Consider the following 18,803-nt stretch of genomic DNA (forward strand, 5'->3'; position numbering starts at 1 on the left):
TAAACGTCCTGATGTCATAAAATTCCTGGGAATGGTGGCAGTGGCTTGTGATATGTGGCCGTGGAGGCTGGAGGTCTTGATCAACTTACCCGCCCAGGTGTAATATGACTCAGACAATCAGTGTCTGACCAGTCAGGTCCAGATGGATACTGACGTGGGTGCTTACTGGACACGATAGTCTTTATATGAGCTATATAAATTAACGAAAATATGTTTTATTTTCTTAAGTACGATAATACGAAAGAAACATACGAGTAGAGTATATTTTACAAAACCAAAAAGATTTATTTACTCATTCTAAATTATTGGCTTTGAATGCAATACTCGTAGTTATCTTTGCAAATATTACAATATCTGTATTAAATAGCGCTAGGTAAGGGACACGTCTGATATAGGAATGATTTACGCGACATCCCTGGAATTGAAAGTCGGTGTGCACGAATAATATGTAAATACAATGAATGCTGCGCCAGCGTATCGAACCTGGGATTAATTCTACTAGCAGATTGTCACTTTATTGAAATCCATCGAAATGTAATTATTGCAATTTAACCGTTTTACTATTCTAGTAACACAGCGATCAAATTGCGGTTTGATTGAAGTTGAATCGGAAATATTTGGTAATCGTTATAATTTAGTGGAATTGACTACCATTTACGATTCAACTCCGGCTTATTTTCGTGAGTAATAGAATCGGGAACGTATTGTAACTGTTATAAAATAGTAGAATTGATCCCAACCGACTCGACCGACATATGAAGCAAGATAAGCTGATTTAGTCCCGAAACTTTCAACTCAAAGCAATTGTCAATAAATACATAATTATAACGTAAATTACAACAATACAATAATAAAAAAACTATCTTGTTGTTGTTGTTGACTTATAAAGCTGCACATTCAGAGGTCTTAGGTTCAGTCCCAGGGTCCAACCAATTCAATTATTGGGCTTCTCTGGCATTCAATTCATGTGCCTCGGAAAGGAGGTAACCGTTGTTGAACATGCGCCTGAACTCTTTCCATTCGTGTCGGGCTTACCATCTTTTTAGTTTATGAGAGTAAAGGAATAGTGTAACATTTTCTCGTCAAGACAACACTCGTCGACAAGTCAATCTTCTTGCATGTCCCTTCATCGCATTTATTTATTTAAAAAAAAAAAAACAAAATACATTTATGTTTTTAAAAATGCAAATGTTATAATTTTGTTTACCTAAAATCTTTCTAGTATTCTATATATTAGTTTTAATACAAATTTATATTTATAAATTATATCATAATTATATTATATAATCATAAAATCAATCTTAAAAACAACTAAATAATTAACGCTTATATTTACTTACATTAATCGCATCCTCGGTAGTATAGTGGTAAGTATCCCCGCCTGTCACGCGGGAGACCGGGGTTCGATTCCCCGCCGGGGAGAATTTTATTTTAATTAATAGTAATAAACGTACATAAAATACGTTTCATTTTTCTTACCCAAAACTTCCATATATTTCCCGAAGTTATAATATAGAATCTGCCTTATAGATTTTGTATTTAGATAAGGTTTTGCTTTTCGAATTTATCTTTATATGTATCTAACTTAAAAATGCAATTATTTATAAAAAAAAACATTTACAGATAATTATTATTGGAGTCCAGCCAGATCGCCCAGGTACTGATATTATTACAAGCTACATATGTAATCTTGCTTTAGATATGAAACAGGTGATAATAGAGAAAATGTAAAACGTTGTTTGTAATTTTCAATAAATAATAATTGTAACTTTCATATAAATAATTTAAAAAAAAATCCAAATGTCAAATCCTGTATAATGACTTCGGAAAATAACGACAAATTATTGGTGAGAAAAATAAAACTAATTTCATGTACGTTTATTACTGTTAATTAAAATAAAATTCTCCCCGGCGGGGAATCGAACCCCGGTCTCCCGCGTGACAGGCGGGGATACTTACCACTATACTACCGAGGACGTGGTTATCAAGAGCAAACTTAGGCGTTAATATTTTTTTTTGTGCATTTTAAGTATTACTTTCTACATTCGTATCTTAAGGTTATAGACATTTCGAATACTTGAAAAATGTCAAATTATATTCACATTTTTATAAGAAACATTCAGCAAATACCTTAAAATAAATAATAAGTACTATAATTCTCTTAATATATCATAAGACCTAATGATACAATATCACGCATTAAAATCTATTGATAAATATATTATAATGAAATGAAATAATCAATCCCTTACAGCCGGAGTCTAAAGCTGTATATACTTAATGAATATTTGTCTCGACAAAGCAAAATCATATTGTATAAATTTTATGTTTACCATTAATCACGAAAGTAATGTTTCATTTTTGGCCTAGTGTATCCGAATTACAATTCAACGGAGAAATGCTAATATTCTTATTAATACCGTATATTTAATAATGATTTGTTTATACATATTTAAGTCCTCAGTGTAAATAAATATTATATCAATATAGTGAACAAGTATAAAGTCAGATTTATATTATTATATAATTATTTTAAAGAAATCATTTTTAGCTGTTTAAAGAAAACTCTTATTACACATAATTTCATTTTATACTGCACTTCCTTAGCTTAGTAGAAAATGCAAGAGCTTTAAACATTTTGTATAAAACTATATATCCCACCGGGGTTGCCTATCAAAATATGACCTCAAGTATTTTTAATTAAAATGTTATCTTCTGTATAACAAAGAGGTAAAGACTGTAAGTTTGGACGTAGGAGGTAATTTCCGAAGCTGCTTATCCGATTTCAAATATTCTTTCACCAATACTGAGAATGAACCATTAGGTTGAACAGAGGCTATACATAATCCCTTATATATATTACGTCATAGGTAAATAATCCGTTAAAAATGTTATAATGTAAATTGACGAAAAAACCTGTCTAGCTGTCTATATAACTCCAAATGGCTTCGTTTCATTCAGCATGACAATAAAATTCTTCATTTAATCAATTTGGGTCTGTATACTATTGCTATATGTTGAAAATGATGTCTAAATATATTCTCGATAGAAAAAAAAACTACAAAATAACCTCGAAAAAAAACACCACTCATATTCAATAAATACCTTTATATACAATTTAATAGAATATGGGTTTACATTTTTAGACTTTTAATTCGTTTTTAGAAATTAAACTGATTAAATTCGTGTACGCTCAATTCTTCCTATCGCCCGACTCGAGCCGCCTAAGCAATTCATTTTCGCCCCGAACTTCAGACGGGGCGCTTGTGTCATTTGCGCGAAATCCATATTTTAAACGTACTAAGTACAATACGTGATACGCGATTTTTTTCGGATATAACTGCAATAACAAAGAATAAAAGACGAAATTGGAGAAGAGAAATAAATAAGCGATTATTTATTGATAATACACTTTTATGAATAATATATCTAACATCTTTATCCAAGATAGTTGCCTGGTGCAAGCGACATAGCTGCTATCGTACGGGTAAGGCGAGTTCAAAACTTCAATTCGAGCTGTGGTAGTAGACTCTTTAAATGTATAAAAATACCTGGATGCTTTTTATTTAGAAGTTGTAGAACTTAAGAAGACCTATAAAAAGTCTGTGACGACGTATTTATACGTCACGCTGATTTACAAATTGAGAAAATATTATGACTAACAGATATATTTAAAAACAATTTATATATATTATTCGAACAGGATCACGTCTGCCTGGTTTTGCAAGTTTTATATATTAAAAGAAAATGTTTACAATATTTTTATAGGGAGGTAGCTTTGAACTGCAAAATCACTCTGCATATACGAGCAGATGCTCCACCTGATAGAAAATGGTCACAATCGCCCATAAATATTGACTGTAAGCAATATTAACCATTACTTATATCGTCAATGCACCACCAATCTTGGGAACTAAGATGTTACGTACGTCACATCGACACGCGACATCGACTCTTGTAACTTTAACATTTAAAGGATACACGTAACAAAATAACGTATGAATGTAAAACGGCTTTCGACATTTAAAGATTGAGATACAAAGTGAGTTCTTTATGAATAGCGCTGCAGAAACATGAAATTGCCGTAAATTTACGAGTAAATAAGTTTAGAAGTATTCTACGAGTCGAAATAATTCAGCAATTACAAAAATCTCTCTACGATACATGTTTTTTGCTGAAATATATGAATATTCCTGTATAGTTATTATCTTGTAGCTGTACTAAAAATGCAAAACACTCTGAAACACAACCCCTTAAAAAGAAACACAACTGGAAAAAGCGGGATGAATATTGTAATACACACTTTGTGCAATCACATACAGGAATACCTAAGCGAATATATTGTACAAAATAATTTATAACCTCTTTATATAATTAGTTTTATGTACCCACATAATTATTTCATTGTGTAAATAAAATAAAAAGTATTTTTTTTTAATTTACGCATTATTTAAATTCATAATTATAAAATACAACATACAAATAATTTTAAAATTCGAATTAAAATTGCTTAGAAACATGAATCTTAGTCGAAGATTACGAGTTCAAAACCAAGCAAGAACATTGAATTCTCGTGTGCTCTGTTTAAATTTAGTATCTGTGCGAGCGAGCTTCGGTCGGCTCTAACAAGTAGTTAATTTTTTTTTAATTTTCAAGTAATTCGTAGATAAACTTAAAAAGCAAATTTTATCTAAATGCAGAATGTGAGCCAAAACTTTAGAGCCGTTTCTGAGATACACGAAATAAATTTATATATAATTACATATATATACTCGTACAAGAATTGTTCAATATTATAAGATAATTCCATAATTATGTACCACTCGGTTGTGGCTTGAGGCGTAGCGCTATGGAATAGCCTCCAAGCCCTTGCTCAGCTGTGGACTTATTACTCGCTGTTATCTTCATTTATAGTACAGATATTGTTCTGAAATACTAATATAGAATTATTTAATTTTGTGTGTGTTTTGTCTTTTACATTTGAATATAACAAAACAAAACAAAATATATGTGTACATAGTGAGAAGCGATTTTTGATGCCATATTTGAACCTTGTATATTGAAAAACCAATCATTGAAATGTTTTTAATGATTGTTAATTTTTTTAAATATGCAATTTTACTGCATTATTTAATTAATTAGCATACTTAATGAAAGTTTCATACCAAAGCAACACAAGATACTAGTACAGGAAATACTTTAATGTGGAAAAAAGCTTTAATTCCATATCCCTCATATGTAAATGTGAAAGGTTAGCTGGCTTCGTTTTGTACATTATAATTGAAATTCGGAATAATTGGGCGTCTAGTCGAACACATTTGCATCTGAAAGTAAATCGATTCCACCTAACAAAGACCGCAAACATTCGCTCACAAAATAAAGAAATGAATAACGTGTGCAACGATGGAAACTACTCCAGTTTTTAAAATATTAATATAATTTTATTTCAAATATATTTATGTTATAACATTTTTTTTATCCAATATTGTCGATTTGTTTATCAATATATTGTGGTATAGACACATAGATTGACTCATAATTTTACTTCATCATCGAGATATACAAACAAAAATGCTTGCCCAAATTTGAAATTGTGATCTTTAGTTATATTCGTCCTGCTTTACCTGTCCGCCTGCTATCTACTTATCGGAGTCATCTCGAAGAGATGACAAGAACATGGCAAGATGGAAGAATAGGACAGATAAACTAACCTTAAATTAATGGCATGAGAGACAGCGAATGGTTATGAGAAAAATAATTAATCCTCATTTTGTTTTCCATCTTTGAACGAGCTTTTAAACTTTATTGACATTTTAATTATGATTTATTTTGTCATGTTTCAGTATAAAAGACCGGCACATAACATGCTAGTATAAAAAAACTTTAAATAACACACTTTATTATTATTATTATTTTCATATATTGTACACGAGAATATCAAACAAATTGCCTACAAATTTACATTTTCTTTATCTTACTTCAATTCTCTATCGACTAGCCAGTCTTCGTAATCACAAGATTAATTTAATACTGTATTTTTATATATTAAAATGTTATATTTTAAAATGAAGAACATAGTCTATTTTTTCATCTACCTGTCTGTACTTTCAATCTTTCTTGTTATTTAAATGTTAAACTGCATTCAAGTACTAAATCGAATCACGTTCGGTCTCCTGTTGAGAATACTTTAAATCTTCTTGAAAAATATTTGTTACGATTTAATAGGAAGGCAACAATGATGTCAATGTTGTTAAGAACTTTCGTATGTAAATTAAATTTTTCTATTTTCATACGAGATGGAAATTTGAGATGACGTAGTATGGTTGGCTACTTTAGCTTTATAAGAAACATATATTTTTTTAAGAACTATACATGTACATATTTTTAGGATATATTGATCTAAATCAATAGTTTAAGTTATACGTAGGATTTATGTATAGATACAAGGGACATAACTAAATTGTTATGTGCCTGTAGTTACACTGGCTCACTCACCCTTCAAACCGAAACACATCAACACCAAATGTTGCTATTTGGCGGTAGAATTTCAAATGAGTGGGGTGGTTCCTACCCAGACCAGCCTACATAAAGCTCTTCCGCCAATAATAATAAATACAATATTGTATTACAGTTATGTAATTCGTAGTAAAGTAATTCTTGAAATGTAATATATTATAATAAATAATAATTCTAATTTATTTCTACCAATAATTTAAGTTAATTTTTTTTCCTTTACGCCAGTAATAAAATATAATATTAAGTAATATATAAACTATTATTAAGCGCAAAATATTCTGACAATGTCACGTATAAAATAGATGACACATCATATGACATTATTCGCTTTCAAATTTTGAATTGTTTAATGATGATGAGTGGAAACTATGTAAATTTATAGTAGATATCTAGAACATAAAATTAATTGAACAAAACATAAATAATATAAAAACATAATAATAATTATAAATTTAATTTAATTTAATATTTAATAAATGGTGAATGAATGTGAAAAGATATTTATTTTAATATTAAATGAATAGAAAGAGAAATGTCAAAAGGAATGTCATTTTAATTGACCTTGAACAGTAACAGCCTGTGAATGTCCCACTGCTGGGCTAAAGACCTCCTCTCCCTTTTTTGAGGAGAAGGTTTGGAGCTTATTCCACCACGCTGCTCCAATGCGGGTTGGTGAAACATTGCATGGAAAATGTTCGTACACAGATTATTTATAAAATTCGAACTATACCTACAGATTATGCAAAGATTGATAGCGGATATACTTATTCTTAATATTTTGTATTATATTAATTAATTGACTAGTTTGATGTTTTTTAATGCCACAGAATAAAAGAAAACTAAACACGTGTGACATAAAAAACATTGGCCGTTAAATGAACGCTGACTGCAAAAAAGTTTTCGATTAAAAATTTAAATTATATTTTTCCTTGGGGTTGAAAACGGTAAAAGTGATGCATGTATTTGGGTCGGTAAGAACTCAATATTTAAAAAAAAATCAACCGTTAAATTCAGCCAACAAACGTAGTCTGTTTTTAAACGCCGTTGCAATTAAAAGCACCGTGGCAGCAGTGCAGCTTCTGTTACAAGTGGAGTGTCTCTATAATGTTACGCACATTTAAATATATATTTTTTGTTGATTTTATATACATTGTGATTTATATTTTTTATCACTTTATACATTTTTGAAAGAGCGTTTTATCCGTCAAAAAATAAAAATATTTTGGCGAACAATAAATTTACTTTGATTATTTATTAAGCTCTTGCCTTTGTGTATATGAAAAAATGCAAGCAATTAGCATTCTACGTGTCTTCTTCATATTACGTGACATTGGCAGAATATTTTGCGACTAAGACAAACACAGGTTATAAAAAAAACACGTTGTTTGAGAATACAAATGATCACTAAACAAATAATTAATTTGGTAGCATTGTATGTAAGGACTATGTGTTAATCACATGATAAATATATTAAAACAAAAGAACAATAGATTATCGATAAAATCTCAAGTTCACATCCAGAAGACACCGTCGAGGATTACATGCAGGTTACATTTGTCAATAAAATACTAACTCGTATTGGTGTAGCGTGATGGAATTTGTTTCTCCTTCGAGCCTTCTCCCTAAAAGGACAAATACCTTTGAAGAAAAGTGAAGTAAGTCCCAGTGGCACACTGTATGGGACTTACTTCACTTTTATCAATATTTTTATAATGATCGACGATAATACAAATCATATAATAATAAGAGTCACGTTACTTAAATAATCTTTAATACTCGAATTTATGATCTCCTAGTCTTTAGTGTCTATTTCACCAGATTTTTTATGCTTTTCAAGTATTAAATATACTAGTATCTATTTGGATAAATAAATTGAGTTTGTACCCTGAGATGTACGATGATTATGGTTTCCATATCGATTTGGTCACGGTGGCCATTCTTAAAGGAGACTCGCTAACTGCATAGAACATACTCGTTTTATAATAGTGCGAAATCGTGCACTTGTTCGACTATTATGACGAACGACTTTACGTGTATTTTGAGGCACACGAGTGTAAACAGCAGCTGCAAATTCTCCGAAAGTTACATTATGTTATATAGTTATATTATATTAGATAAACATCGTTACCAAAACAACGGCTTGATATAGAATATTTTCTCTAATAATAATGTCAAAATTAGCTACACCACATAAAATATTACTATTATAATATAATTATATTATGTATAAATTTAATGAATAGGTAGGCTTTATAAGAATTCGGAAAAAGAAATTTACTCTTTATAAATATATAATTCTATGGTGCTTTTTATAAATAGATAGTTTGTTATTAATGTAGGTAAAATGAAAGTAGGATTAAAGTTATGAAATTTGAATTTTTATTCCGAATTGAATTTCTATTTCTAGGGGTAGTTTAAGTGCACTTCTTCTTTATCGTTTCCTCACTGCTGGGGATCGGAAGCACATATTGCTTTCTCTCACAGGATACGGGCATGAATAGTACAAAACTTCTGCCATTTATTTGCCATACAATAATTTGCTGCTCCACACAAATGCTGGGCATTCTGATGACACATTTTTTAATTAAGGCTTACAAAAAGAAGTACTTATTGTATTGTTACAATTAGACTTGACACTATTTGCCGATCACCACGAAAGTTGGCATATATATTTTGAATTATCTTGCCGGTTGAGCACATCACATCACATCACATCAACTTCTATTCCGTTTATTCCGTTAAACTGATCGCCAAGACTATTGCTGTGTGTATATGTACAGATGGTTTTTTTTTTAATTTTATTTCTAAGTTTGCATAAAATCTCCTTTTGATAATGACTTTTATTAATTGTAAAACTATAAGCTATCGAAGCTTTTTTGACAAATTACAGGATAGCAATAATTTTCGAACAACGTGTTTCCCAACTTTGGAATATGATTTATTATTTACAATTAAGGATCTTTTTAAATTTATTTTGATATTTCATAATAATGGCAATGGCGGAGAAGAAAAATGAATATCCACCCGGAGTGGAGGCTGATAGACGCCTCCTGCCATTCGATACCTGGGAAGATTATTTAGACTCACTTATAGAAATTGGCGATCTGCGTAATCTCAGAAGTATCGAGTCTGCAAGGACGATAGCTGCTCTTGGTTACAGGTTTGGAAACGCCATAATATTATAATAAATTATAAGCCATTTATTACAAATATAGTAATATAATATGTATGGTTAAGGACTTTTACCTGTCGCATTATTAATTAGTATTAAGCAGTCGTTGTCGTTGTTAATTTTTTGTTTTGTTATATCTCCTATTTTTATTATATATATATTATGTATTTTTATTATATTTTTATTATATATATTTACATTATATATAATAGTAGTGTAGTATATATATGTATGTATTATGTATGTAGTAGTGTATGTAGTATATAGATAAACTGGCTTGTACCCTTCCCATTTATAAATATTATGATCCTCTGCCCAAAGGTTGCCTGGAAGAGATCGCTGCTTAGCGATAAGGCCGCCTGTTGCACCTCATGCAACTTTTTTGTTTAAAAATTGTAATTTTTAGTTTTAAGTTTGGGTGCAATAAAGTGTCAATAAATAAATAAAATAATATTTACATTGTGATATATGTATATGTGTGTGTGTGGATTCGGAATCAACACATTATACTTTTATTCATACAAATAAAATACACGAACTCATTAGTCTTGCATTGTCTCAGGCGTCAGACGTCATAGGAACATTGTATCCAGTATTCTTATTGGTATTCCATTCCATCTCTATAATATTGCAGTGGGTGTTGTTATTTTTTTGTTATTATTTTTATAATATTGGAGATCAACAAATGCATTTTATTAAATACAAATATATAAAATGACATATGTTTGTTCGAGTACTATGAGTTCCGTACTATCCTTAGGTTTGGCATTATCATATTTAGTAATATTTGTCATGATAATGATCACCGTTACAAGTATTATTTAATAATGCCTATTAAAAATTAAAAAAAAAAGTCATTAATTCCTGTTAACTAGCTATGCATAGGTATAAAAATACAGACCGATAGACGGATAGCATAGGCTTAGTAATTTGTACTCGGTCTTTTTCCGTACGGAACTCCGAGTAGCTTCAACAATTAACAAATCAAATTAAAAATTAATTCTCCTTATCTTGCGCACTTATAAATTTTCAATTTTGCTGCAGAGCCAACGGCGATACATTGACAGAAAAAGAATTCTACACACGTCGCGCTGTCATACACAGCATAGTCTACCCTGTGGTCCGTCCATACGTGTTGGTTAGCGAGGGAGCCAAAATTGACGACCCTTTTAATCGAGAACTGTCTATACGGGAAAGAGCGAATAGAGTTGGAATTTTACAGGTAATTATTTAAAACGACCATTACTAGCTTTAGTTTTTTTGACTAACGCGAAGAGAGCAATGCAATTACAGGGACGTGGAACGTAAAGTTTTACATTGGGTGGTTTTTAAATTTTCAAATATTACTCATTACTGACGCATTCAAAGCCAGGCAAGCAACATGGAGCTTGTTCATGTCCATGTGGTTAATTTGTGTGTATAATTCACGTAATGCTTAGCGGTGAAGGAAGAAATCGTGAGGAATTGCACGTTTCGAATGAAATACTTCAATACTGTATCTACCAAGCCCAATATTATTAGCAAGAGACTCGTTTTGTATGGTTCAAAGTAACTTACCACGAGGATCATTTGCTCTTCTGACTTCCTACTACTTGTGTTACCACTACTTTACATTTAATTCAACATCGTAACATAACGATTCAAAAATTATTTTATGAGCGTATTTTAAGTGTTTAGTTTTAAAAAAATATTGCCATTATAGTCTTCATTACCGCTACAAAATTAGACAACTAACTGACATTGATATTTCTCGGTATGGTATATTTTAGTTAAATTTTAATTAAAAACCAAGATTTCGTGTCCTCAAAGTCGAAAAATACGTCCAAGGCAAGGTATTCACTTCTATTATGTAGCAGACACTTTATTATATTTGTCGTTTGGTAAAACAATGTGGCTTATATTTTAAATCAACTTCAAATGAACTATAAATCTCTTATATATCTTTATAGAGATCAATTTCTTTAAGTTATGGGTAAGTGATGCGTGTGTTAGGGTCTGTGAGAATATTATAATAAGAAATGAAACTCACGCGGATGGTCCATAAACGTGTATATTATATACACGTTATACACACAATATATGCACACAGAAGAAATAACGTTATACAGGCATAGAAGATCACATATGTACACATAAACACGAGCACAATACTTAAACACAAAGCGAATTATTTTTGAAGCGCAAGTAACGGTTATGACGGTGGTAGAATAATGAATAATGCGTAAGTCGTAAACGTTGGTAGGATCATTCGTAGCCAATATAAAAAATCCGTCGCTCCAATGCGCTTGCACCGGTAGGCGGGGCATCTACATAGAACAAAGGACGACGTCACAACGGAGATAAACAATGCGGTTGTCCACTGTGTACGTTCGATCGTCCGTTGTGTCGTCAATCCAATATTCCATGTTGAGTTGGAATGTGTTGTGTAGTATGTCTGTTTGGATGTATGTTTATAATATGTGTGTATGTATGTTAGTGGGATGCACATGTGGTGGACGCCACAAAGTAAATAATCGATTATAAAAATGCGAAGATGTCGTATTCGTTCATAAAGAATATTTTTTTTGTAAATTTAGTATACTTAATAAATACTGGTGGTAGAGCTTTGTGCAAGCTCGTCTGGGTAGGTACCACTCACTCATCAGATATTCTACCGCAAAACAGCAATACTTGATATTGTTGTGTTCCGGTTTGAAGGGTGAGTGAGCCAGTGTAATTACAGGCACAAGGGACATAAAATCTTAGTTCCCAAGGTTGGTGGCGCATTGGATATGTAAGCGATGGTTGACATTTCTTACAATGCCAATGTCTAAGAGCGTTGGTGACCACTTACCATCAGGTGGCCCATATGCTCGTCCGCCTTCCTATTCTATAAAAAAAAAAAATGTATGGTTATCTTTAGTCGAATTCAATACATTTCAAATCAGTGATAGCTCAAGCTATCATTATCATATCGTTCAAACGAATACTTGACTTTTACTTACGAGAGCCTATCGAATAAAGTATATTTTGTTATGATATTTTCAAAGTTATTGGAGTTTCTGTTTGGCTCTGTATCACACAAATATGCAAGTGTGTCGCCTCGGAACCGTCAAGTGGTTTTATATCACTATCACTCTGAACCGACACCCCACTTGCGTGCTCGAGACAGTTACTACCATACTTGTTACTACGAACACAATAGTTGTGATTAATTGTGTAAGAACGATTAGAAAGACACGAAAGAAAAAAGAAAATATTGTAAAGGACTTCGTGGGCAAATTTCGGTGACTACGATCCGCCTTGCCCATAACCTCAGAGTCTTCACCCTTATATCACTAGACTAACGAGGACTTTTTTTAAAATATACTATATCTTACTTAGTATTAAATCATAGTTATTTCTCTCGTTCGTTTTTTATATGTAATGTAAATTACACTTAAAATATATTCTAGAAATCTTATTGGGGATATAAAATGGAAATGTATGTAGCTTAAGCAAGTTCTATGCTTCTTGAAGATTAAAAGTTGTAGCATTCCTCGCAACTGCATCGCTAGAGTATTCTGTATACAAGCTGGACATATACGTTAATATGCAAAATAAGTTAAAAACTTTGGAAGCAGTTGAGTAGATTTAGATAAGATATTTAAGTCAAAGTCGATAACTGGCTAAATAAATCCGTCTTTACTTCATATGAAGCAGATAAAATAGATAGATAAGATAACGTACTTTGATATTATATATTTATTTTTCATTACTTTTCTTTTATAATTAAAATAAGTGTTAAAGTTTGTTTATTCAAATGTTGTTCATCCATCCATCACATCATTTCATCAGAACAGCTTGATTGATTTTAATGAATGTAACTTAGAAAACCACAAAATACGACAATGCATTTTTTCTTAATAAAGCATATAAAATTTACGCTAAGCGAAGCTCGTTAGTAACATCTAGTAATAATTATAATATACAATAATGGTTAGCAATACGATTAGATTTTATTTTATTTTCGTTTTAAAAAAATACAAGAAAGTTTGTACCTATTTGATACATTCTCTGGGAAATCGAATTTCTAATACGAAGGGTACTTATACGGTCAATACACATGTAACATTCTCACTTTCATCTATCATTCATTAAATTCGTATTGCAGTCAGTGATTTTCATTCGTCACTTCACCAAAGGTGGTTTTGAAATATCCGGCTACATAGATTACGCGCATCGACTCATATCAGAAGATTGGAGACCGTTTTTCCGAGCGAATAAAATGCTCTGGCCGAGGGACAACGATTTGGGTTACTATCATTGGAGGCATGGTACAGTGAGAAGCAATATTAGCAGGAATTACAAGGTATGAGTTGATATTAATTCTGATTTAAATTTGTTGGCTAGAGAACACAATAAATAATTTGTGAAAGCGAGAATATAATAATTTTAGAGACGGGCTTGGTAAAATGTAGGAAGATTAGGTCATTGGTCAACTTGTGATTTGTACGCTAAGAATAATTGAAAATTCTCAATTGAACTCTGGACGATATATGAAATCTGCAGTTGATGGTTGTCCTCATAAAAATGTTCCCAGCAAATGTTCCATTTCCGGCTGCGACGAAAGAAATAGATAAAACAGAGAAATTTTATTACATCAATTTTTCTTTCGCTTCGTTTGTTTTATTGTATGTTGGCAATTGAAAATATACCTTGAAATAAATTGGAATAATTTTTCCTAGTGACATCAACTGTTATTTGTTTTTTGATTTATTCGTAAAATAAGTCGTAGTTCGCAATGATAAAAAATAATTATAACATTAAATATATTTATAATATTGAGCTTACTAAAATGAAACTTTATTATATGGCCTTGATAAACTTTAGATGCCTTTAAAAGTATTCGAATTTCAAAAACATGATAATAATTCTGGTTAGTTTGAATTCATGTTTAAAGTTTAAGTGAACTTTGAATAGTTGACCATAATTGTTAAGTGAAGTGCCAATGAACTACAAATTGTATTAGCTAATACATAGTTTAAGCATCACGCCAGCTTGCAACACGATTAATTAATATCTGGTTCGGTAAATCCACCCACTCATCAAATAATTCACAGCAAAACAGCAGTAATTGGTATTGTTGTGTTCCGGTTTGAAAGGTGAAAGGGCCAGTTTAATTACAGGTACCAGGGTCATAACATCTTAGTTCTTAAGGTTGGTGGCGCATTGGCGATGTAAGCGATGGTTAACATTTCTTACAATGCTAATGTCTATGGGAGTTGGTGACTACTAACCCTTAGATGGCCCATATGAGCATATGAGCCATATGAGTATATCCGCCTATCTATTCTATATAAGGGGGGACAACAAGACAGTTTTGAAAAAAAAATGCGTTAGATAACCTATTTACTAAAAATGGTAGGGAAAGAATATTTATAGAATATGAATATGAAAGGGATTTAAGGGGAGCCGATAACAACGTAGGCTCTCTACCGTCAACCTCACCTGCTCGTGGTACATCCTGCTAATCAACGAACGAGGCTCTGGCGACCGAAATCGTGGCGGTATAACCACACAAATGCTGGAATCTGAAAATGCAAATCCTGATAGCGGGCAGCAGCGCTATTAGTGAAAGATTTCCAGCCACTGCGGTCACCAATCCGCCTGCCAAGCGTGGTGACTAAGGCAAAAACCCCCCTATGAGCGACGACAAAAATTCACGGCCCCCAATTCCCGGTAATCACACTATTCCTGGTCACGGTACCGGCCATGGTAACGGTGCGATGGGGGGTGCTAAGAATCCCCGGGCTACGGCAGGGTACCACAAACGGCGACTGTTTCTGGCCACGTATAATGGACGCTCTCTGCGGCTGGACGAACACCTGACAGAATTGGAAGTAGAGTTAAGTCGTATTAACTGGGATATAGTAGGTCTATCAGAAGTCCGAAGACAGGGCGAGGACACGATGACACTAGATGCCGGTCACTTACTCTACTTCCGAGAAGGACACCAACCATCCCAAGGTGGCGTCGGCTTTTTGATCCACAAGTCACTCAGATGCAATGTCGTGGAGGTTGGCAGTGTGTCGGCGAGGGTGGCGTACCTTGTCTTAAAGATAACCGAGAGGTATGCCTTGAAGGTTATACAAGTGTATGCCCCAACGTCTACATACACTGACGAAGAGGTCGAAGCCATGTACGAAGACATAGTGAAAGCTATGTCTCGTACCAATACCTTCTACACAATTGTTATGGGTGACTTCAATGCCAAAGTGGGAGTACAAGAAGATGGTGAATCGAGGGTAGGAAAATTCGGCTATGGGCGCAGAAATCATCGGGGGCAAATGCTGGTAAACTTTCTCGAGGCTCAGGGATTATTTCTAATGAATTCATTTTTCCAGAAAAAGCCCCAAAGGAAGTGGACCTGGCGAAGCCCCGATAACATAGCGATGAATGAGATCGACTTCATTTTATCCAATAAGCGCCAAATATTTAGGGATGTCTCCGTGATCAACAGGGTAAACACTGGAAGTGATCACCGCCTGGTAAGAGGCACCCTGAATATTAACACTAAAATAGAACGATCGCGGCTAATGAAGTCGACTTTTCGACCAACTCTGCCTCAGGTCGAAGCTGGTTGCGAAAGCTTCCAGCTGGAACTACAGAACCGATTTACCATGTTGGAAACCAGGCAGGGCATTGACGACGCCACCAATGGTCTGGTGCGTGTCATCCGCGAGGTAGGCCAAAATTACTTTCGACAAAAGAGCAATGGACGTAAGTCGAAGCTCTCAGGCGAAACTCTGAACGAGATGACGAGGAGACGAGAACAGCAGAACATGACGCCATCTGAGTGTCAGGCACTTAACAGGAAGGTTAAAAAACTAATAAGGCGTGACACAAGACGAGCGAATATTGAAGGGGCTATAGCACTCAATAGGGGCTCAAAGGTTTTTGCAAAGTCACATACCTCCTGTTGTCACCTGACAAAACTCAGAACCATACAAAGCACAACCGTCACCTCAAAACCAGAGATTTTAGCTGAAGTCGAAAAGTACTATGGCGATTTATACTCATCACGAGTACCTCCACCTGAGTCCCACAGTGCGGATGACCCACGAGCCAGACTAACACGCCATCTATCAGACGATCTTCCCGACATCGATTTGAGCGAGATTAGGATTGCTCTCGGGCATCTTGGAAACAACAAGGCTCCAGGAGATGACGGAATTACCTCAGAGCTTCTCAAAGCAGGAGGCACACCAGTTCTGAGAGAGCTGGCTAACATCTTAAATTCCGTCCTCCGCAATGGTATAACACCGAAGACATGGAGCAGAAGTGTGGTGGTGCTGTTTTTCAAGAAGGGCGATAAAGCTCTTCTGAAAAGCTACCGCCCCATTTCACTTTTAAGCCATGTTTACAAATTGTTTTCGAGGGTAATCACGAATCGTCTTGCCCGAAAATTCGATGACTTCCAACCCGTGGAACAGGCTGGGTTTCGAAAAGGCTTCAGTACCGTAGACCACATACACACACTAAGGCAAATAATACAGAAGACCGAGGAATATAATCAGCCTCTATGCCTAGCGTTTGTGGACTACGAAAAAGCCTTCGATACCATCGAGACCTGGGCTGTTCTGGAATTCATGCAGAGATGCCCAATTGACTGTCGGTATGTCCAGGTGGTGAAGTGTTTGTACGAAGCCGCAACCATGACCGTCCAAGTACAAGATCAGAGCACAAGACCAATCCAATTGCATCGCGGGGTAAGACAGGGAGATGTAATATCACCGAAACTCTTTACCAATGCATTGGAGGACGTCTTCAAGACGCTCGATTGGAACGGACGCGGCATTAATATAAATGGCCAACACATTAAACATCTGCGATTTGCCGACAACATTGTCATCATGGCGGAGACTCTGCAGGATTTGGAAGAGATGCTAAACAGCCTGAGCGATTCTTTAAGACAAGTAGGTCTCGGGATGAACATAGAAAAGACCAAAATTATGGCAAACCGACATGTATCCCCGAGATCTGTGGTCGTAAATGGCTCTCCACTTGAAGTTGTGCAGGAATATATCTACCTGGGCCAAACTATACAACTTGGCCGGCACAACTTTGAGAAGGAGGCTAAAAGAAGAATACGTTTGGGCTGGGCGGCATTCGGGAGGTTACGTCATATTTTTGAATCGTCGATCCTACAGTCGCTTAAGACCAGGGTCTTCAATCAGTGCGTCCTACCTGTAATGACTTACGGTGCCGAAACGTGGACACTTACCGTAGGACTGGTCCACCAATTTAGGGTCGCTCAGCGAGCAATGGAACGCGCGATGCTTGGGGTTTCTCTGGCAGATAGAATCCGAAATGAGGACATTCGCCACAGAACTAAAGTCACCGACATCGCGCTTAGAATTAGCTCGCTGAAGTGGAAGTGGGCTGGTCATGTCTCCAGGCGCATTGATGGCCGATGGAGCCGACACGTGTTGGAGTGGAGACCACGCTTAGGCAAACGTAGTGTAGGACGCCCTGTGACAAGATGGGCCGACGATTTAAAAAAGGTGGCAGGTTCGGGATGGATGAGGACTGCCCAAGATCGGGATGGTTGGCGTTCTATGGGGGAGGCTTTCGTCCAGCAGTGGAAGGCAAAAGGCTGAAAAAAAAATGAAAGGAACTTGGATCTAGCAGTATGAAACATACCATTACCAAAGCCAAATCACCAATTGTTTGTTTTATTGAGATATGTATTTTTAAAATAATTAAATTAAATTTGCAGCCGATTATGGACCCAGATCGAGGTCTCCTGTTCCAGAATCGCCACGACCACAAAATTATATACCCTGATCCACACCAGGACCCTGGTCAGAACACCACGAAGCAACGTATATATTCACCACGCTACACCCAAATAGAAATTTACGATCACGTGGTTAGAAGAAAAAGTTGACAGAACTGCACTGAACAAAATTCACTTGCCACAAATACTTTTAGGAATATTTATCATTTGTATTTTATAATTAAAAATATATACACTGCGACATAATAGGTTTTATTGAATTCGTTTCTTATTTTCTCTTTAGTTAACATTCAATAAATGTAGCTAGCTGATAGCCATTCTTATTTTAAATTTTGATTAACATTAAAAACATAA

At 34.3% G+C, this 18,803-nt stretch overlaps 1 protein-coding gene and 2 non-coding genes across 3 annotated transcripts; 2 read left to right on the forward strand and 1 right to left on the reverse strand.

Annotated features, from left to right (window-relative positions):
* The first annotated feature begins 1,350 nt into the window (after nucleotides 1-1,350).
* On the forward strand, nucleotides 1,351-1,422 carry Trnad-guc (transfer RNA aspartic acid (anticodon GUC)). Its single transcript has one exon. It is a non-coding gene; the product is annotated as a tRNA-Asp (tRNA).
* Nucleotides 1,423-1,904: 482 nt separating this feature from the next.
* On the reverse strand, nucleotides 1,905-1,976 carry Trnad-guc (transfer RNA aspartic acid (anticodon GUC)). The gene has a single exon. It is a non-coding gene; the product is annotated as a tRNA-Asp (tRNA).
* Nucleotides 1,977-9,418: 7,442 nt separating this feature from the next.
* On the forward strand, nucleotides 9,419-18,704 carry LOC126770084 (cilia- and flagella-associated protein 299-like). Its single transcript, XM_050489241.1, has 4 exons — nucleotides 9,419-9,676; nucleotides 10,733-10,910; nucleotides 13,821-14,018; nucleotides 18,429-18,704. Exons 1-4 carry the CDS (start codon nucleotides 9,507-9,509, stop codon nucleotides 18,597-18,599), a joined length of 717 nt encoding a protein of 238 aa, XP_050345198.1. The 5' UTR covers nucleotides 9,419-9,506; the 3' UTR covers nucleotides 18,600-18,704.
* Nucleotides 18,705-18,803: the final 99 nt, after the last annotated feature.

This window comes from Nymphalis io, chromosome 8, assembly GCF_905147045.1.
Source record: "Nymphalis io chromosome 8, ilAglIoxx1.1, whole genome shotgun sequence".
In the NCBI taxonomy this organism is placed as follows: domain Eukaryota; kingdom Metazoa; phylum Arthropoda; class Insecta; order Lepidoptera; family Nymphalidae; genus Nymphalis; species Nymphalis io.

Excerpts from the sequence above, each read along its gene's own strand:
- LOC126770084 (XM_050489241.1), top strand. The coding sequence starts at position 9,507 with ATGGCAATGGCGGAGAAGAAAAATGAATATCCACCCGGAGTGGAGGCT. Across the intron at positions 9,677-10,732 it reads ATAGCTGCTCTTGGTTACAG|AGCCAACGGCGATACATTGA; the intron begins GTTTGGAAACGC and ends ATTTTGCTGCAG. Across the intron at positions 10,911-13,820 it reads ATAGAGTTGGAATTTTACAG|TCAGTGATTTTCATTCGTCA; the intron begins GTAATTATTTAA and ends TTCGTATTGCAG.